This window comes from Protopterus annectens, chromosome 1.part2 (genome assembly GCF_019279795.1).
Source record: "Protopterus annectens isolate FY-2018-M chromosome 1.part2, PAN1.0, whole genome shotgun sequence".
In the NCBI taxonomy this organism is placed as follows: domain Eukaryota; kingdom Metazoa; phylum Chordata; order Ceratodontiformes; family Protopteridae; genus Protopterus; species Protopterus annectens.
Window position 1 is genome coordinate 526997478 of NC_056727.1, and position 21045 is coordinate 527018522.

The 21045-nt window shown below is 42.1% G+C and overlaps 1 protein-coding gene across 1 annotated transcript in view; it reads left to right on the plus strand.

Moving 5' to 3' along the window:
- The window catches only part of THUMPD2 (THUMP domain containing 2), an 898882-nt gene that overhangs the window by 304087 nt on the left and 573750 nt on the right, over positions 1 to 21045 (plus strand). Inside the window, exon 7 of the mRNA XM_044060164.1 lies at positions 4341 to 4428. Coding sequence (XP_043916099.1) covers positions 4341 to 4428 — 88 coding nt within the window. The remainder of the gene's footprint in view (positions 1 to 4340; positions 4429 to 21045) is intronic.

Below are 21045 nucleotides of genomic sequence, written 5' to 3' on the forward strand. Positions count from 1 at the left end.
TTCTGTTTTTTGGTCTGGGCTAAGTCTTTAGTTGAGTTTTTGCACAAGGAAAGGGGTGTCCAGGGTATAAATTAGAGAAGTGAATGACAGTTACTCATCATCTTCAAGTCCACCCAGGCTCGTGATATTTGAAGGAGAGCAGATGCCTTTGCAGTCCCCTCAGATGACAGACCATGCTGCTGAGGCCTCTACTGAGACCCTTTTGAAGTCCAGTATGCCAAAATAGGTATGCCTGGTTAAGGGAACAGCTCCTTCAAGAACATGTAAAATCAGAATTCTTGAATGCACCATTGCACAAGGGGTATCTCTTTGGACCTCAGGCTGAAGCAATTTTTAAAAAGCTGGAGGACAAGGCTAAATAAATACACATTGTTAAGGAATTTTTGTTGGTACAGCCACCTAGACTGTGCATTAGCTACCCTAGAAAACCCTGGTTCTGTCCTGTCAACACAAGCAAAGAGGGAGAAGGACCATCAGGGACAGACAGCAAAAACAACAGAAGAGCTGGCAGACTGTGGAGGCAGGCACCACCCTGTTCCGCCTACCCAAGTCCAACCCCAGTCCTGCCTTCCCCTGCCCCCCAAAAGCTAGGAGGGAGATTATCCCTATTCTTAAAGTAATGGAAAAACATCTCTCAGGACCAGCAAGTCCTGCATGTAATAAAATTAACATCAGTTTGCCTCACTTCTAAAACCAGTGGCCATTCTTTCTGACCAACTAAAAGAGGCATTGATATGAAAAGATCTGTTGGTAGCTCAGGGTTCCATAGAAAAGAAAGGGATGCAGGCTGTTACTTAAGACGATTCTTAGTGCCAAGAAAAAAAGGAACCTGAAGGCCTGTCTTGGACCTGTCAGGGTTAAACAGGTTTCTACTAGTTCTCAAGGTCAAAATGTTTACCCTACAAAGCATATGCCCATGTTATCAACTTAGTTGTTCTTATTCAACCTAGATGTAAAAGAGGCATACCTCCGTATTTCCAGTGCATGTGCACACAGGAGGTATCTGTGCATCTGAGCAGGTGGAAAGCATTATGAAATTTCTGCTCTGTCATTTGAGTTGTCTACTGTACCCATAGTGTTCACAAAATATCTGTCCCCAGTAATTTCTTTCTACACGACAAAGAACATTCAAATTTACCCTTATCTGGATGATTCTGTGATCCAGACCATCTTTCAAGGAATTACAGTCATCCTTCACTTGACCATGACCATGACCATTTTCTCTAATCTAGGTTTCACTCTCATAGGTTCATAGGTGTGTACTAGGCTAACAACCACTAGGGCCCTTATAAACCTAGCCATTCAACCTAAATGTGACCCACACATTTGATTTATCTAGGTGGTGATTTACGATCTGCCAACTGACTACTCATACCTCAGTCCATCAGAGACAGAGAAGCCAGACCAGGGGTGAATTTCCGATTAACCATCCATTGGTCCAAGTTGCACTTAAATGTTAAGAAGTCAAACCTGAATCTTGCACTCAGGCTGGCTGGTGTTCCTAGGAGCCCTGTTAGACACATAAAAACAAATAGCCTTCCTGCTGGGAGGAGAAGTCACCTTCCTTATCTGGTACTTCTAGCCTCTTTGTGCCAAACTGTTATGGCAGCCAGGGAAGTCCAGAGAGCCTTGGGATACACATTGCATCATGCATTTTGATGATTCTTCCTGCAAGACTGCACATGAGGAAGATTCAGTAGTACCTCAAGAATGTTTGGTGTCAATACAAACATTACCTCATCCACAAGATACAGATTCTCCCTTGTGTAAAAGAAGGAACTTGTTTTGTGCCCTTTCAAAATCAGCAAGAAAACCAGATTTTAACCACAAATGCCTCAGACCTGGTCTGGTGCCCACATTCAAGCAGTCTCCATGTCCAAGGAAAATGGTACCAAACCTTTCTAAGAAGCCATATAAACCTAAAATAAATGTTGGCAGTCCTCAAATGCACAATGACATTCAAAGAACTTTGGAAACCAGGAGTTATATTTAATAAGACAGACAACACCACAGTGATGTGGTACATACACAAACAGAGAGGTACCCACTCATACCCTCTATGCAGCATAGCCTTGAAGCTCTGGGAAGCATCCCAGTCCACGGTTCTATATCCAGTTGGCAGGGGAGATCAGCCATCTAGCAGACCACCTTAGCAGGTCAGAGACCGACCCATGCAAAGAAATTTTCTAACACTAACAATGAAATGAGATGTGCCAAAAATAGATGTTTTTGCCACAAGAGAAAAACAGGCAATTAGATAAATACTGCAAGAGGGCCATAGACAGCAGGGTCTGGAAAATGGACACCACCTCCTTTACTGGACAGGTCTGTTTCTTTATGCCTTCCCTCCCATACCCCTCTTAGTTGGGATATTTTGCAGACACCTTAATGGTTATTGACATCAGCTGGATGTAAAAACCCTGTGTTTCTGAAGTTTAACCAACAGTCCACTTATGCTGTGCTGACAAGGTTATAGGAAGGCCGAAGCTTGCATGTCCACAGGTAGTGGGGTTTGGCTTTATAGTCCTGAATGTATCCCTAAAGACTTAAAAAGAAAAAGTAAAAAGTCATGGGCATTCAGAAGCCATATAGCTGACACTTGATGCCCTGAATGGGGTTATTTGCATATATCCCATGGGCCTATTTTACAGGAGATTTAAGGCATTACACAGTGAAAACTCTAGCCTGGCTAAGTTTTTCTTGTAATTTTTACTAATTGTTTTATCTGTGTGACCTCTTACTCATAGGTTCATAGGTAGGTACTAGGCTATCAGCCCAAGGGCCTAAGTAAGCCTAGCCAGCAAGGTTCCCTGGCTTATGCCATCCAAGAAAGTTATTTTCCTGTGCCCCTGTCAAGCAGTCATAATGGATAAGGTGTTTTCCTCCTAGACGCAAGTGATAGGGCTTAATTCTGACCTCAGGTTATTGGCTAGGCTTAATATGGCCCTTCAGGGCAGTTAGCCTAGTATTCGCTTATGAACTATGAACTTTCAAAACCATTTCTTAGCTTCTCACAAGATATGCAAAGCCTTCTACAAAGATTTTTCTGTTAAGCCCCTTGTAATGGACACAGCCCCTACTTGGGATTTAAATTTTGTCTTAGGGTCTTTGACAAGACCACCTTTTGTACTAGCCTCTTCCACAATCCTAAAATTCCTTCTTGTAAAACTCGATTCCTAGTTGCTATTGCTTCGGCCAGGAAATTACTGGAGCTCAATATCTTGTCCTCCACTGTCCCTTATTTGATTTTCCACAAGGATAGAGGATAGAGGATAGAGTCTGTCTGAGGACTAATCCATCTTTCATTCCTAAAATAGTATCAGAATCTAGCCTGAACCAACTAATTCATCATTCTAATGATTAGACACCATCAACTACAGTTGTGTTTGCATAGAATCAAATCTTTAATTGAAGGATTCTCATTTGCTCATTTTCTTCTCATCAAACAAGTTGGGGAAAAAGTTTCTAAACAAACTCTGTCCAAAAGGTTTTCAGAATTGTATAACCTTCAACTATGCCAATAAGACTCTCCCATCAAAACTAAAAGTTTATTCCAGTATATAAATAGCTATCTCCACTGCCTTTTTTCAGAAACTCTGTGGTGGAGGAAATGTGTGTCACAGCTACGTGATTTACCTTACATACTTTTGCCAAACATTATAAGCTAAATGTGATTTCCAGAGTTTCATTTGAGGTTTTGGTTGTTAAAGGTTTCAGTTATGAAAGGTATCATGTCGTGCCACCCAGAAGAAAAGGTAGCTTGAGATTCTGTCCCAGTATTCAGATCAGATAAATGTATGAAATAAGACATTGAAGTTATGTACTTAACATAATGCTGGATCCTGTTTATCCTTGTCCATCCATTGTAACATCCCCCTTAACCCCTTCCGGATTATTTCAAATTACCATGTATTTTTTTAAATGGTTATGATGCCAGGGTCTGTCTGTGTGGTACTGGGCAAACGTGGTCTGAAAGTGGTAGGGGGAAGACCATTATGGGAAGGCAAAGTTTAGGATCTCATTGCTAAGAGCACTGGCAAATGGCCAGATCAGATATTACAAGTAGCTCTAGTCCCAATAGCTTTATCGGATGAACTAAGATGAAGAGGATCTAGTATTATGGTAAGTGCAGAACTTCCATTTATCTGCGCTTCTTAACTTCATGTACTACCTGTTTAAAAGTGAATATGCACTACTTTCTGTCGTGTATACAGTATTTTTATGCTGGGCTTTAAAGTGCAAGGTTAACAATTTGCAAACTGCATGGAAAATCTTGATTTTTTTTCTTTAAATTTTAGTTAATTTTGGAAAGATAACATGATTAAATTTATTTTTTGTAGAATGCCTTTAGCTAGTCGGAGATACATTAAAACAACAGGACTGCGATCTACAGTGGCCTGGGCTATGGCTTTCCTTGCAGATATACATGTAAGGACCACATTTTACAAAGATTTTTGTTGTGCATTTTTCTTTTCTAATATGACTGTATTTAGAGATAAGTCAGGAGATTGATATTAATAAAGTATCTAAAGCAGTCATACTGTATGAGATAAATGTTGCAAGAATTACCATTTTGTCCATGCTACTCTTTGTGTGTTTGTCTACACTATGTCCGTTTTCCTCCTGACAGCTCCTTCTGCTAGTCTCATTGTGTCTGCTTCAAAGAGTAGAAGCAAACCAAATAGATAAACGACCTTCTACAGGTTCCTACTGCTTTCACCTTACAGCCACATGTTAAATGCAAATGCAGGTAATTTTAAAGTTATTGTGTGTGGATAACTACATCCCTTACATCCATTTGTGGGTCTTGTGCCATCACACTCTCGATCTTTATATAAACTGCCTCCGAGTTGCATCAAGTCAAAGAAAAGTGAATACATATTTTCATTATCTTGTGAAATGGTGCGACTTCAGAAGCAGTATGCACTATATTATGCATTTCACAGTGCTGCAGTAGGTTTGTCTACTGTAGATTAAGAGTAATAGGTAGTGCTTCAGTATGATCTAGTAGACCTGTCTTATTCATTTTCCTCAGTTGCTGGCCATCTAGCTTACTTTGTATCTTTTTTATACATGTAATTGCTTAACTTTATAGTGCAGTGTTCCCAGCTACATAGGAGGGAAAAATGTTGGAGGGAGGCAGCTGACATCCACTGTACTACTGGTGCCATAGTGTTTTGTCTCCTAAACTTCCTGATTACTCATGATGTGTGAAGGGCATGTGCGTTTGCCCATTTGCTTACCTGAGTAAGCCTATTTTACTGCAGTCTTGTACTCATTTGCCAGGCAAGGTGCAATACCTGTCTTCTTCCTCAGGGTTAGCAGCAGCTGATCTGCACTGGCACTATCCAGTCCTCTGGGCAGTATCCAGTCCTAACCCTGAGTGTCTGCCTGCATAAAGGATTTCCATGCTTTATTGCCAGTGAGCCACTCATATATGAACTTTGATTGTAATTATTCCCAGTAAAAGCACTAAATGGCTTAAAGCCTGTCTTTACAGTTCCCAAAGTACGTATGCAAATTATAGTATGAGATGTGATGATGAAGCCTCTTAACATAGTAGGCTTCTCAAGAGAATGTTGCTTTGACTTAAATTTGGAAGGTTCATAAGCACACAGTTAAGAGCCCACTCACCTTATGTATTTTTAATGTATTTATTTTCATTTTGTTTACCAGGTAAGTGGTACTATCCCTTTTCAGCCATGACTTGGGTACAGTGTAAAATATGTTATCGGTAATAAGAGCACATGTATGAATCAGTTTACATTTAATTTAAACTGTATGTCATTTATTTGTATTTTTTAATTGGGTGAGGTGAACTGGTCCTTGGACCCTTTTTAGTGTGATCCTAGCACAAAGATGCATTAACAAATATCTCTGCAGCACAGTATCAAGAAAGTTAACAATTGTAGAGGAGTTCAGGAATAAGTAACGTAGGTTAATATATCAGAAGGTTAGCATAGCTATTGTATTTATAGTTGTGTATAGTATTAACATTTGTGCTGGTTGCAATTTTTAGTTGCACAACCACATAAGAGAAAAAAGTAGTAAGTCATATTTACAGCTGTGAAGAACTTTAATATTTGTCTTAATTGTCTTAATCATTTCCTTTCTTGCTTCTGCTTGCAGTACTTGAAACCTAAAACAGAGGGTGATGCTCTTTGGGTAGGCATTACAGTATAGTTTTGTATTTTGAATTCAGTTTTGTATTCAGATATTAACAAGTAAACTGTGAGTAAAAATCATAATGTATTAGGAGAAAAGTTATGTCTCGATGACTGCTTACTGTAAAACGAAGAAACGTGATCAGCATAATTTTCAATGTATTTTACAACAAATACATTGAGCATCTTCATGTGTGATGGATACTTCGGATCCGACTTCAGCCACTCCAAGACTTTGGATCCAAGGCTTAGACTCTTCCCCTTACCCATAATTCTCTCCTTGCACTGAATTACCTCAGATATCATTTGCCATCGAGTGCTTCAGACACAGATCTCTTGGCTCAGTGCTTATGAAGGCTTTGTCGGTGGTCAGACAAGTGACTTTTTGGGATTTTTCCCTCTTTTTGGAGTTCTTTTTACTTCCAGCTCACCTTCCTACCTCCTCTGTAAAAATGTTTCCCCGCTCCTTTTTTTCTCCAGATAGTTGCTAAGACTTGTTTCTGGGTTTTTTGCAGTATTTTTACAGTTTTCTGCAGTGGTTTTGTGATTGTAATAGTTATCTTTGCTGCCGTTGCTGTTGTTTGCTATTTTATCATCTGCTTGAGGTTCTAGTGACAGGATAGCAGAAAAGCCCTCTGTTTTTAAAAGAAAATGTATTGGTTGTGGGCACAAAACCCCAGTCAGGATGTCCGTACTAAGTGTGTTTATTGTTTAGGGGCCTCACATCTCAATGAAGATTTCTGTCCCTTGGGGACAGAGCTATCACCAAGAGGCACAATAAACTTGTGTTTGGGGGGCTAGTCCCTGCCACAGTGGCAGAAGATGTCCTTATTACTGTTGCACTATATTTTTATAACTGGGATATTTTGCCATAGCTAGCTGAACATCTGTCCAGCATAACAAAGCCTTTACATCTGCTAGGTGCCTATGTCAGAAGTATGTCCTACATACAAGGTGTAGAGTATATATGTGATATATGAGTGCCTGATCCTCAGAACATCTTTGTTACAAGTCCAAATGCTACCTTTGTTTTCAGTCTGCAAGACGTTTGCCACATTGGTCCAGCTCCCCTAAGGGGAACCACCAAATACTTGCTAGGGAAGAGGTGCCTGATAGCCTCATTGAATCTAGGCAGGGTCTGAACCACCTAGATTTGTTAAGGATGATGTTCCCCTAAAAAAGAAGCAGAAGACCAGACATGTGGCAAAAGATCCACACAAAGAATGGCAGGATTTTACTCAGTGATGTTTCAATGTCTTTATTGCTTTAAAGCCCATTCAAGGGTTGTTTGTACCTGCCTCTGTTCTCTAGTCCTGTACACCTTCTAAACATCATATGGAATCTGGTTCCTGTGAGGAAAAGCTGCACTTAGGCTCTGGTGAGAAGTCATTGACTTACTATTCTCATATCTGCTCTAACTTGCTCCAGAGTCTGAGGAAGAGGATTCATTTTCTCCTGATTCCCCTATGAAGGAATTATCCTTTAGAGATACTGTAGTATGTATGATGGAACATTTTAAGTGGGATTGTTTCCAGGTTTCTGACATTCAAAAGAGGTACTATGAGCTCTTCCAAATAGATTTCTCCAGGCATTCTGCAGTAGGTGTTCAAGGGTTAGATGCATGCTTACTTACAATGCCTACACTAATGATGTTCAAGATATTATTAAGAAATATTGGCATATTCTAAGAGATGTGACTATTTGTAGGCTGCCCAGTGTAAGGTGAAACTCCATTGGCAAATGAAACACACCAGACTCCTCCAGCAGACCACAACTGAAATTGAAAGGACTGGAAACAGTGCAGCTGAATAGACAGGTATAGTTAAATTTCTAAGCACCTTTGCCTTCAGTAAACATATCATCAGAGATAAAATCAGAACACAAGAAGCAAATATGTTTTAACTATACCTCTCAAAGTTATTTAACCAATAAAACCCTTATCAAGAACAAGTGTAGCAGCATTTAAAGTAACAGTGCATATACGTGAAACACAAATAGATATAAACCAGATATAAAAGACATAAAACTTAATACTATGCTACTTAGAAGTGTAAAAATGCTTAAATAATTATTTTAAGCCCCCCACCCTTATCTGGTTTCATTTTGAAACCAAGGAACTACTCGTGGGGAGGGAGGAGAAGCACTAAAAAAACATGTAAGGTTAAGCTTTACGGCAAACAGTTTAAAATGTGATAGCACTTGTACTATATCCTGCTGAAAGACGGGCACAGACTTAAACCCTTTTTTAAAAAGCGAAACGTGTACTATCCAGTTGAAGGTAACTATAATTAAACACTTTGAAGCCATCATTCATAACAATTTTGCAGCAACCATTGTTCTCTAAATATCTATCATTCTCTTATTTAAATACGTTTACACTTTTAAGTAGCATAGTATTAAGTTTTATGTCTGTTTTATAAGTATTTGTATTTGTTTCATATATATGCACTGTTACTTTAAATGCTACTATACTTGTTCTTGATAAGGGTTTTTATTGGTTAAATACCTTTTGAGAGGTATATTTAAACAGATTTGCTTCTTGTGTTCTGATTTTATCTCTGATGATGCCTTTACTGAAGGTGAAAGTGCTTAGAAATTAAATTATACTTGTTTATTCAGCTGTGCTGTTTCTAATCCGTTCATTTCAGTTGTGGTCTGCTGGAGGAGTCTGGTGTGTTTCTTTTGCCACTCGATATTCTAAGAGATGTTCCTGAGCGTAATCAACTGCTTTCTGATATACCAGCCTTTGGCCATAAGAGAAGTCAAAATTTGAAAAACAAGTTATGCTATAAAGAACAAAGAATGGTTAATAAGTTAGACCATTCTAAGAAGAAGGGCACTTTTAAATGTGGTAGGTGCAGCTTCTGCCAATATGTTCTAAGCTGCAACCTCTTTAAATATCCAGTCATGTCTGTGGTATTTAAGTTATATATTTATGGTAATTGTAATGCCAGTAGTGTAGTCTACTTTGCCTTGTGTCGAAAGTCTAATGCATTCTCTGTGGGCAAAACAAACCAGAAATTTAAAGATCGGATAAGTAAACATGCATCTGACATATAAAGAGAAGTTATTACTAGTGCTTTTTATAGATGCCAAAAAGACAAAGGTTCTGCTCATGTTTTTAAGTTTTTTATTGTATGTGTTACTAATAGTTCAGCTCGTGATGGAAATATTGTACATCAGATTGGACTAAATTAATTTTACTGGATTTTATGCCTAGCTGCACATATATTCCCAGGCTTGAACAGTACTGTCTCTTTAAAACCTTTGTTTGTTGAACGTCAAAAGCATGTGTAATTATGGCATCACTAAATAAAGGAGTTCTGTTGATACAACATTTCTGTACTAAGCCTGAAGAGGAAGGTGTTTTTAATTGCGCTTCATTAAAGTGTTATTGGTCTAGACTATCAGTTCTTGTGTTCCAGTGGTTCTTTGTTCTACTATATGCAGTCTGGATTTCCACTGGATTAACTTTCATACTGGTGGTTTGTTCTTGTTAAATTCTGCAGTTTCTCCAGTGTTGGCTGCCCTTTTTGACACTTTCTGTTCGGCTTCTCAAGCCTCTGATTCTCGGGTCTATATTAAAATGACGAAACCTCACTTACGCAAATACAGAAACATCGACACATGAATAGTGAACTGCGAAAACACCGAACATCCTGAAGCGTGAAATTCGAAACGTCGAATCGTCATAGTTGGCCCTTATCTGGTATAGCTCCCTAACGTAAGTGTGCAATAGTTACGGACCTTAAGGTTATGGTGCGGGTTAAGGTAAGTGCATACATAGTAATACATGCAACCTTTACTTTAGGGTTAGAAGTAGGGTTATGTTAAGTGTATGTATAGTAATATAGTTGTGTAGCTGAATGTATACATAATTTCTACTTTTCCTGTAGTTGGGTGTTTGTTTAAAGTTAGTTACATTTGTGTGTAGTGAATGTTTGATTAGGATATGGGATATATGGGGGAAGTGTAGATTATTTATTTTGTTTGGGTAGGTAGTACGTAGCGGGTGGTGGGGTTGGCCAACTGTGACGATTCAACATTTCAAATTTCATGCTTCAGGACGTTCAGTGTTTTCACGGTTCGCTATATATGTGTCGACATTTCCGTATTCGCGCAAGTGAGGTTTCGTGATTTTAATGTAAACCCCTGATTCTCAGCCTCTGCACCTAAGAAACCTGACAGGTTATATATAATGTCTCTGAAGTTCAAACGTGTATAAAAGTCCTTCCTCTGACCCTACAGTGATTTCCCTGGCCACTGATAAACCATCTGAGATACTTTCCTCCTCTAAACCTTTGCCTTCTGATATGGGCAGTCATGGACAGGTGTGAGGAAAAAATTGTATACATTTGCTGCCTCTAAGCTTTTTCCTTCAGATAAGGGCACTCATGATAAGGACAGGTATGAGGAAAAAAGTGTACACATTTGATACCATAACTTTCAGGGCCATTAATTCCCAAACCCAAATGACTAGGTATATGCTGGCTCTTATTTCAAAATATGGGGCATTCAGTCTGATATGTCTGATTCTGAGGCAAAGTCTTCTGCCATTTCCATTTTGAGCTATGCTTCTCAGCTGGTTTGTCATTCTACTAAATGTAGTTATGATGTTGCTGATGCCTTCTGTAGTGCAGCAACATTAGGGTCTGTGATGAGGAGGTATCCTGGTTGTGCTTGCAGGCTCTGCTAGAAGGCATCAAGGCTAAACTGATGGATTCTCCCTTAGGCAACCAGAATCTTTTTGGTTATTTTGCTACTGAGCTTTTTAATATCCTCAAGGGTAAGAGTAAAGTTATGCAAGATCTGAAACAGATCTTCTGTTCTCTAGTTCCTAATTTTCAGAGAAATTATATTTCTAAATATTCTTTTGCCCATAGGCAGCTGAAGCAGCCTGCCAGGGGCAAGCAGTCTTCCAAGAGAGTTTTTCTTGACAAGCTTTCTCAGGGTTTTGAGGGTCAAAAGCCTTCTTTCCGCTGACAAATCTGCTTCCATTTAACATTCAACCACTTCCACCCCTTGGTCAGAGTCTCCTGTTTCTCAGGTTGACTCTGTTTTTTCCTGTTTAGCAACAGATAACCACAGACTCTTGAGGGCTTTTCATTATCCAACATGGTTATTTTATGGTTTGGAAGTCCCTTCCTCCATTCTCTGGCCTTTCCTCTGCCTCCCGCCTGCCAGCTCCCTCATTTGCTTTGGTTCTTTGAGATCTTTTAGTACAGGATACCATCCAACCTGGCCCTCTATCTCAGCAAGGTAGGGGGTTTTACTCCAGGATGTTTCTAGTTCCCAGGATGGAGGGGTCTTGGGGGCCCATTCTGGATCTCTCCTGTCTCAACACTTTTCTAAAGGTTCCTTCCTTCAGGATGTTGTTTCTTCAGATGCTGTTGACTCTGTGTCCCTAGATTTGAAGGATACATACCTCCACACTCCTATTCACACTATCTTCAGAAAGTTTTTATGTTTTTCTCTTTCTTTCTCACATTATCAAGTCTCTGCTGTGCCTTTTTCATCTTTATACAGCTCTGAGTGTCTTTGCCAAGTATCTGGCCCAGTGATAGCCTTCTGCAGACTTCAGGGAATTCAAATATTCAGGTATTTTGGACTATCTTTTGATTAAGGCAACCCTCTCAGCAGCTCCTATCTTTGGATCTCCACTTCACAATGTTCCTTCTCTGCAGTTTGGGATTCACCTTTAATCTCAAAAGGTCTGTTCTGACTTCTCAAAACCAGGTGTTTCTGGGATGTAGGACTTAGACCATAGCAATTATGTTTTTTCTCCCTCCTCCCAAGGTCCTGTCCTTGACTGACTGTTTTCAGTTTCTTCTCTCTCTTTCGGTCCTTCTGGCAAGGGAATTGCTTTGAGCTCTGAGGTTTATGGCAGCCATTCTTCTCATGGTTCCCTTTGCCAAGCTCCATATGAAAAAGTTTCAGTGGTATCTCAAAACTGGTTTCAGTACCGCCATCCTCTGAATTTTCCTGTTCCTATCTCACCTTGTCTCAAGCTCAAGTTCCATTGGTGGAGTCACCAGATTCCCTAAATTTAAGTCTGCTTTTTCAGGTTCCTTTTCCCAGTCAGGAGCTGTACATGGGTGCTTCTAATCATGGTTGCGGAACCTTCACCAACATTCTCAAGGTCCATGGACCTTGGTCTCTTCAACAACTGGCAGACCATGTCAACATCAAGGAGATGAGAGCTCTAATTCTGGCTCTTCATGCCTTCCTCTCCCTTTGGGCTCCAGGCTCGCTAAGGTTTTTCACAGATAATGCCACAATCATGTGGTATATCAGTAAATAAGAGGGCACAAAGTCTTACCTTCTTTGCAGGCTCTCTCTTTAGACTTGAGATATTTTGGTTAGTCAGCAATTGCAGGCGGTTTGCATTCTCAAAGAGTACAGTATTGTGGCAGACACTTTGTGCAGGTCCAGGGCAAGTCCTCATGAATGGATGCTTCATAGTGAAATGTTCCTGTGCATTGTACATCAGAGGGTACACCTCAAGTAGATCTTTTTATCTCCCCTCTGAACAGACAACTTCCCCAGTTCTGTTCCAGAGTGCCAAGTCCTCTGGCTTGGAGAGTGGATGCCATGTCTTTTTCCTAGAAGTGGATGTTTCTGTATGCTTTTCCCCTTCTTCCTCTGCTACCAAATGTTCTGGACAAGATCATGAGGGACAGGTCCAGAATTTTGATGTCGACTCCCTTTTGGCCCAGATAGCACTGCTTCCCCCTTCTGTTTTATCTGGCCAGTGGCAGTCATCACAAGTTACCTCACAGGATGAATCTTCTCTCACAGGACAATGGAGCTTTCATTCACCCTCACTTCAGTTGACTCATTGGGCAATATGATTTGATTCCTTTTCAGTACCAATTTTCTGAGGACATGCTTTGGGTTTTGCAAGAGGCCAGAAAACCTACTATCAGAAAATAATTTGTGGCTAAATGGAAGAGATTTTCTGTTGAGTGTCTCCAGCATGACCTGGACACTTTTTCTGTGAGTATTCCTACAGTCCTTTCTTAGTTGTGTGAGTTGCTCTCTTCTTGTTTGCCATATCCATCTGTAAAAGCTCATTTGTCAGCCATTTCTGTTTGTGTGCCCTTGAAACTGCCTCTTGCTTCTTGTTTTGAAGTCAAACAATTTATGAAAGGTGTTATTCATAGTAAGCCCCCAAGAAAGCATGTTCCTCCTTCTTCGGACTTTAATTTTGTTCTTGAGAAATAACTCGGTTTCCCTTTTGAGCCTGCATTTTCCTCTTCCTTGCTGCACTGTACTTGAAAGATTGTACTGTTGGTGGCTGTTCTGCTAAAGATCCTCTGATCTTCAGGCATTCACTGCATTTCCACCCTTTAGTTTTTTTTATAGGGACAGGGTATCACTTTGTGCCAATCCTTCCTTTATGCCCAGGGAGGTTAATGAGTTGTCCTTGAATCAAACAGTTCATCTTCCTTATTTTTCCTCTGTCCACAGAATGCTAGTGGAGGATTATTTACACCTGTAGACACTCTGGTAGTATGTGGACCAAATAAAAAAATGTCAGGAAATCTGAGCAGCTTAGTGTTTCTTTTTATTCCAGGACTTTGGGTTTCACTGTTTCTAAGCAAATCATCTCCAGCTGGATCTCTAAAGCCATTTCTTTTTGCTTTTCATTTCATGGCAAACATCTGTCGTCTTCTGTTAGGGTGGTTGCCTTTTCTGCTGCTTTTTTCGAGGGTCTGGTTGCTAGATCCATTTGGAACCTACAATTTAGTCTTCTGTACTCTTACTAAACATAAGTTCATAGGAGGTTACTAGGCTAGTGGCCCAAGAGCCTTTACAAGCCTAGCCATGTTAATCCCAAGTATCCCCATTTGTTCTTTTTGGGTAGTTTGCAAAACAAATTTATGAACAGAGGGGGTCTGTGATCAACACTGGCTACCCTTGTCCATGATGGACATGGGTGCCACCCTGGGGGTGAATTTGCACTCTCCCATCCAATTATCTAGGTTGTATTTGAATAGGGTCAGTGAAGAGCACTGTTTTACGTGAATAGAAAGTCTATTCCAGATATTAAAAGTTGGATGTCATTTCTATCGCTAGGCTGGGTTTTGCCAGGGCATCCTTCATAGGGTTTTGGAGAGCTGCTCTGTGACTTTCTCCTTCCACCCTCTTCTCATCTTTAATAGCTTTTGTACTCTCCAGTTGTAAAGAATACTGCAACAGTGATATGAAAGGACACAGCACAGTTGTGTTAGACGTTACCATAACAATAGATGTTAAGTTGTCTATCTCGCCTTCGTTCTTGCTGTTTGGGTTTGGAGCCAATCCTCGGCTCCAACTCAGCCATCTTCTATAGCTCGAGAGCTGTTTACTGGCTCAAGGCTACCCCTTATCCCAGAATTCCCAGCGTCGGCTACCCAGATCTCGTTTGCCACTTCAGCTGCGAGGTTGCTTCCTTACTGGCTCAGGCTTAGTATAATCTTTTTGATATTATATATTGCTGTTTTTTTCTTGAAAGTTTGTCAGGTAATTGTCTTTTTAGTATATAGATAATATTCCTTTATCCTTTTTTCGCGTTCTTGTGTATTTTAGCTTTGTTGGCCGTCGCTCCATAACTCTCAGGCCTTCTGTTCCCTTGAACTCATTTAAATTAGAGAGCCCCCCCCCCCAGGATAGCTGTTTAAATTAGAGGCTTTCCTTCTATTCTTTAACTGTAAAAAAAAAAACTCTTTGTTCTTGTTTTTATAGTATAGTTTTTCATTATTTGTTGTTTCTATAGTGTCTAAAGATACTAAGGTATCTGGCTTCAAAAAATGTGACTCATGCTTTCAGAAAATGTCTCTGATAGATGGGCACACTAGATGCGTTTATTGTTTGGGCGCTGTTCACCTGCAGGACTCCTGCTCTATATGTCATGCTTTTAGTCCAAAGGTCCTGCAGGAGCGCAATAACAAATTAATTCTTCGGGGATTATTGAAGCCTCAGGATTCTCCGGCTAAAAGTACTCAGCCAGCAAAATCCCCTAAGTCTGTCAAGCCGTCGGCTCCACCTTCGGAGCCAACTCTTTTACTTGACCAACCAAGTATGTCGGTACTGGCTGGTACCAACAAGACAACTCCTCTATCGGCTCCATCTGCTATCTTGGTGCCGTCTCGGAGCCATAAGAGACTGAGGGTCACCATCCTTGGAGTCCATCCACTCGGCACCACAGTCACCTTTATTACAGAGTGAACGTAGCCATCATTCTTCCCACGCCTCTCGATCCTCTAGATTATCGGATCATGATGTGGAGAGAGTAGTAAGTAGGTTGCTTAAGTCACAGGCACTGGCAAAAATTCTGTCCAGTCCACCTCAACAGGTATCGGCTCCAACTGCCTCTATTTCTATTCTTCCTCCGACTACTTTTAGCTCGGAGCCGGAGACAATGGATCCGCAGGCAATAGAACCGTCGGCACCGATCATCATTTCTCCTTCGGTTCCGACGTTGGCGCCAATTGCCTCAATTGTACCTTCTATTGGGGGATCTGGGCACCGAGGCTCTCTCGTCGGCTCCGAGGGGGGGAGTGGCATCGGACCCTTGTCCGACCCCGTTCTCCCCCTCGGAGCTTCGGCGCAGGTGAGCTCGGCTCCCAACATCGGCCTCTGACCAGTCACCCTCGACACGGAGAAAAACTCCTGTTTCTTTGGAGCTGGAGCTTTCTCTGCCTAGAGGTCGGGACGCCTTCGAGGTCATGCGGATTGTGCTGTCCCCCGAGACAGCTCTACTGCCAGCTCCATCGGCTCCTCCCCCCATGGTGTCTGTGCCAACCTCTACTCCTCCTCCAGACCCCAAGCGTAGGGAACCTATGTCCCAGGACACCCCATTGGGTGATCCCTCTTCTTCCGAAGCCTCCCCTGATCTCTTGGAGGAGCCTCCCCGAAAGAAGAAGTAAGAAAATGGACTCCCCTGAGTCTGTCACTTCAGATGCAGATATGGATGAATCGGAAGGGTCCCCAAGGTCTCCCTCTGAAGATGTTTCCTTTTCGGACATCCTTGAAATGCTTAGGCAGAGGAGGGACTGGACTTCCCTAGCCCCTACCGAGGACGAGTCTATATACCTGGACGCATTCGGCTCCTGACCTTCCACCTCCTGGGTATCTCCTCCTTTCGATCCACTCATGTCTGTAGTGGCTGGAAAGGCATGGTCAGCTCTAGATTCTGTGGAACTTACTCCGAGGAGGTCAAATAAATTCATTACAGCCCCCCAGGACAAGCAATTCATCTCAAAAGGTGTGCCCGTTAATGCCATGGTGGTAGCAGCAGCCACCAAGAAAGAGTTAGCAGAGACCTCTTTATCTGTTCATCCTCCTAACAGAGTGTCTCGTACAATGGACAGATATGGAAAGCGAATGTTTGCTTCAGCAACCTTTTCAATGAGGTCCCTGAATTATCTATGCCATTTTACACGTCTTCAAAAGGATTTCCTGAAAGAGCTTGGAGATACCCTTCAAGATCCTACAGCTGAGGGAGCACCAGCCAAAGTAGCTTCTCAACTTGCGACTCTTAATTCCATAGTTAACTCATCCATGAGGCTGATTTCCTATGCAGCCGAAGGAGCGAGCGGAGCCACAGGGACAGGAGTGTCTGTCAGGAGACATGCTTGGATGCGGCTGTGTCAATTTGCAGAACCCTTTCGAGTGTCCTTCACCAGTACTCCCTCTGATGGCTCTTTTCTCTTTAGGCCTCAGGTGAAAGACACGTTGACCAGGTGTGAGCAGGAAGGCAAGACTCTCTCTGCTGTGGGAGTCCGTTTTTCCACTCCTTCCAGACCTTATCCCAAGGGTCAGAAGAGCGAAAAGATGTGGTTCAGAAAATCCCAGGGACCCTTGCCTGACACACGTGGTGATTTTTCCCCCAGGGGCAGAGGGGGAAACAACAATAACAGACACCGCCCTTGTGGCAGAGGGGGACCGCAAAACCAGGGTGACAGAGAAACTTTCTCTGGCAAACCCTTCCAGCATCCCTGAAGGGTTGCCCAACTGCTCACCTCTGGAGGCAGTCAGGGTAAGACTTTTGCTGTACCCAAAAGCCTGGCAAAATATAACAAGAAACAGATGGGTACTATCCACCATATTCGGAGGTTACAAAATTCCCTTCCATCAATCCCCCATAGAATCGAATAAGCCCACCCCAGATGTCCCACCCAATCTAAGGGATCAAGCAGTCACAGAAATTTCAAGACTGCTAGAAAAAAGAGCCATTCAAGAAGTCCCCGCAGACCAACTAGGATCCGGAACTTACTCAAAATTCTTTTTAATACCAAAAAAGACAGGAGATTGGAGACCAATACTGGATCTCAGCAGATTGAACAAATCTGTACAAAAAGAAAAGTTCCGGATGGTGACACTGCAGTCCATTTTCCCTTTTCTGGGTCAGGACAATTGGATGCGCTCGATAGATCTTCAGGACGCGTACTACCATATAAAGATGGGCAGACACTCCAGGAGATTTCTTCACTTCTGGGTAGGGGCCAGTCATTACCAGTTCAGAGCTCTGCCCTTTGGTCTCACCTCAGCCCCCAGGGTGTTCACCAAGTGTATGGCAGTAGTCACGGCTCACCTGAGGCATCAAGGATTCCAGGTGTTTCCCTATCTAGATGACTGGCTCCTGGTTGCTACCACCAGGCATCAACTCTTAGAGGCATGGGATTATACAATCACATCATGCACTCAACTAGGCATTACGGTAAATTTCGAAAAATCTGCCTTGTTGCCCTGTTAGTCTAATACATACATAGGAGCAGAATTAAACATAAAAGAAATGTTTGCAAGATTACCACAGGAAAGAGCTTCCACGATTCATCAACAAGTGTTAATTCTAATACAGAGCAAAAGGGTTCAAGTCAGACATGTCCTCCAAGCTCTAGGCTCCATGGCAGCTGCAATTCTTCTTGCCCCTTTAGCGCATTTCCACATGAGAATCCTTCAGTGGTTTCTTTTCACGCAGTGGTCTTTCCAGGAACTACCCATGTCTCACATGATCCTGATCACAGAAACATGCAAAAGGCACCTTTCTTGGTGGATGGTCTCCCCGCTAGTAATTCTGGGCAGACTCTTCATACAAACCCCTCCGGTAGCCACAGTGACCACGGACGCCTCCCTGATAGGGTGGGGGGGGCATTATCTAGGCAGGACAGTTCAAGGCACTTGGCAACCTCACGAGTACCATCTGCATATCAATGTCGTAGAAATGGGAGCGGTTCTCCTAGTGTTGCAACCCCTTCAAGACTCTCTTCCTTCCAGGACCATTGCAATCCAAACGGACATGTCAGTGGTGTGGTACATCAACAAACAGGGGGGGCCAGGTCTTACCCCTTGTGTTGAGAAGCACTCAGACTGTGGCAATGGGCAATTTCCTCCCAACGTTTTCTGATAGCAGCGCACATCCCTGGGAAATCCAACATTATAGCGGATAGGCTCAGCAGAGCTATCCTCATGCCTCACGAGTGGTCTGTGAATCAGGAAGTTGTGGATCTTAGCTTCCGCAAATGGGGACAGCCTTGCTGCGACCTATTTGCCACTCCTCTCAACAACAAATGCAGCAGCTACTTCTCCCTACTTTCTCTTCCAGGTCATATATCCAGAGATGCTCTAGTCCACGATTGGCCTCATGGACTTCTTTACGCTTTTCCCCCTTTTCCCCTAATTCCAAGACTCATACAGAAAGCAAAATCGTTGGGTTGCAAAATGATCCTCATTGCCCCATATTGGCCGCGACAATTATGGTTCCCGTTCCTACACCTCCACCTTCTGGATCAACCGTGGATTCTGGACCCGGTTCCAGATCTGCTGATTCACCAGTCAGGTGGGTTGCACCAATCCCTTCAAACTCTCCAGCTCATGGCTTGGTTACTCCACTTCCAACCTTAGCCAGGCTTTCCAATATCTCCCCAGCAGTCCGTGATATTATTGTTTCCTCACATAAGTCTACTACGAGGAAAACGTATGCTAGTAAATGGAAACGGTTTTCTTACTGGGCAGAATCTAGAAATTTGGATCCTTTCTCAGCCCCAAACCATGTAATTCTTGAATTTCTAACGCATCTTTTTCAGTCTGGTGCTGCTTCCGCTACCATCAGAGTACAACTAGCTGCCATTTCTAATTTTCATATCGGTATGTTTAATTCTAGCATAATGTCTCATAAGCTCTGCAAAGCCTTTATGAAAGGAACATCTCTTCTTAGACCCCCAGTTAGAGATCCTCCCCCTCCTTGGGATCTCAGTTTCGTTTTAGCCTCCTTAATTTTGCCTCCCTTTGAACCGGCAGCATTGTGTACTTTAAAATTTCTTTCTTGAAAGACACTTTTTCTGGTTGCTATCACTTCAGCTAGACGTGTCTCAGAACTTCAAGCACTATGTGTTCGTCCTCCTTACCTGGTATTTCACAAGGACAGAGTTTCTCGAGGACCAATCCATCCTTTATTCCTAAAGTCTGCTCAGAGAACAATTTAAATCAATCCATAGATCTCCCAGTTTTCTTTCCTAATCACAACAAGGCAGAATACAAGCTCCACCAATTGGATGTACACAGACATTTGCATTTTTACCTCCATAGAACTAAGGAACTAAGAAAGTCAGACCAGTTATTTCTTTCTTATGCTTTCAACAAACAAGGTCTTCCAGTTTCTAAAGTGACCTTATCCAGATGGTTATCTGATACTATTGCCTTTATTTATCAATTACGAAATAAGGAGTTACCAGCTAAACCAAAAGGTCATTCCACTAGAGCATTAGCCACCTCTGTAGCGTTTCAGTCTAGGTTGCCCATAGACTCAATCTGTGCAGCTGCCACTTGGGCAAACCCCCACAATTTTATCTCTCATTACAAGGTAGCTATGGTCTCCCAGAGCAGAGCTTCCTTTGGTTCTACTGTTCTGAAGAGTTTGTTCCAATGAGCCACCCGGGATTTTAGGTGCTAGGGACACTGTCCCAAACAGCAAGAACGAAGGTGAGATAGACAACTTAACATAAAGAAGTTATGTACCTACCATAACGTTCCATGTTAGTTGTCTTTATCTCGCCTTCCTTCTTGCGTCCCTCCCTCCTTCCCCCTTCCTAGAGGATTGTGAGGAGTTCCCTTTTGTTTTCACTGGCTGAGCATCTTTTATTACTTCACATGCCAGGTAAATCTATAACTCTTTCCTTGTTTAGGTGTATTGGACAACCAGTTTTAGTAACTGGTTACTCTACTAATGTCTAGTGTGCGCGATCACAAATGAGATCTGGGTAGCTGATGCTGGGCATTCTGGGATAAGGGGTAGCCTTGAGCCAGTAAACAGCTCTCAAGCTATAGAAGATGGCCGAGTCGGAGCCGAGGATCAGCTCCGAACCCAAACAGCAAGAAGAGGAAGGCGAGATGAAGACAACTAACATGGAACGTTATGGTAGGTACATAACTTCTTTTTATTCATCATACTGATCACTGCTGCAGTAACCGTAGCTCTATGGGTTATATCCTGCCAAGGATATAACAGCCAGACAGCTTTTAAAGCTTCTGTGCATCTTCCACATGCTCAAACTGTCAGGCAACTAAAGCTGAGCTGACTAAAAGACAAGTTTGGGTGCCAAGTCCTTTGGAGCTTTACTGCCGATGAAGAGTACACTCCTCCAAGACTTTCAAGGTAGACAGCTTGTACTGTTCCTTTGCTGGGCAGATAAGTTCCCTTTGTTGGAAAAACTTCCATTTAATAATTTGTTAATTATTGATATTTCCTCTTCAGGAAAGTTATTTTAAAGTTAGGAGTTTGTGTTTAAATGGACCGACACAAGACTTTTCTGTACTTTTAAAGAGAAGCACTCTTTTTTTCCTGTCAGTTTAAAAGTTGTTTAAAGTAACCGAAAACCACTTTTTCTGTGGAGGAATT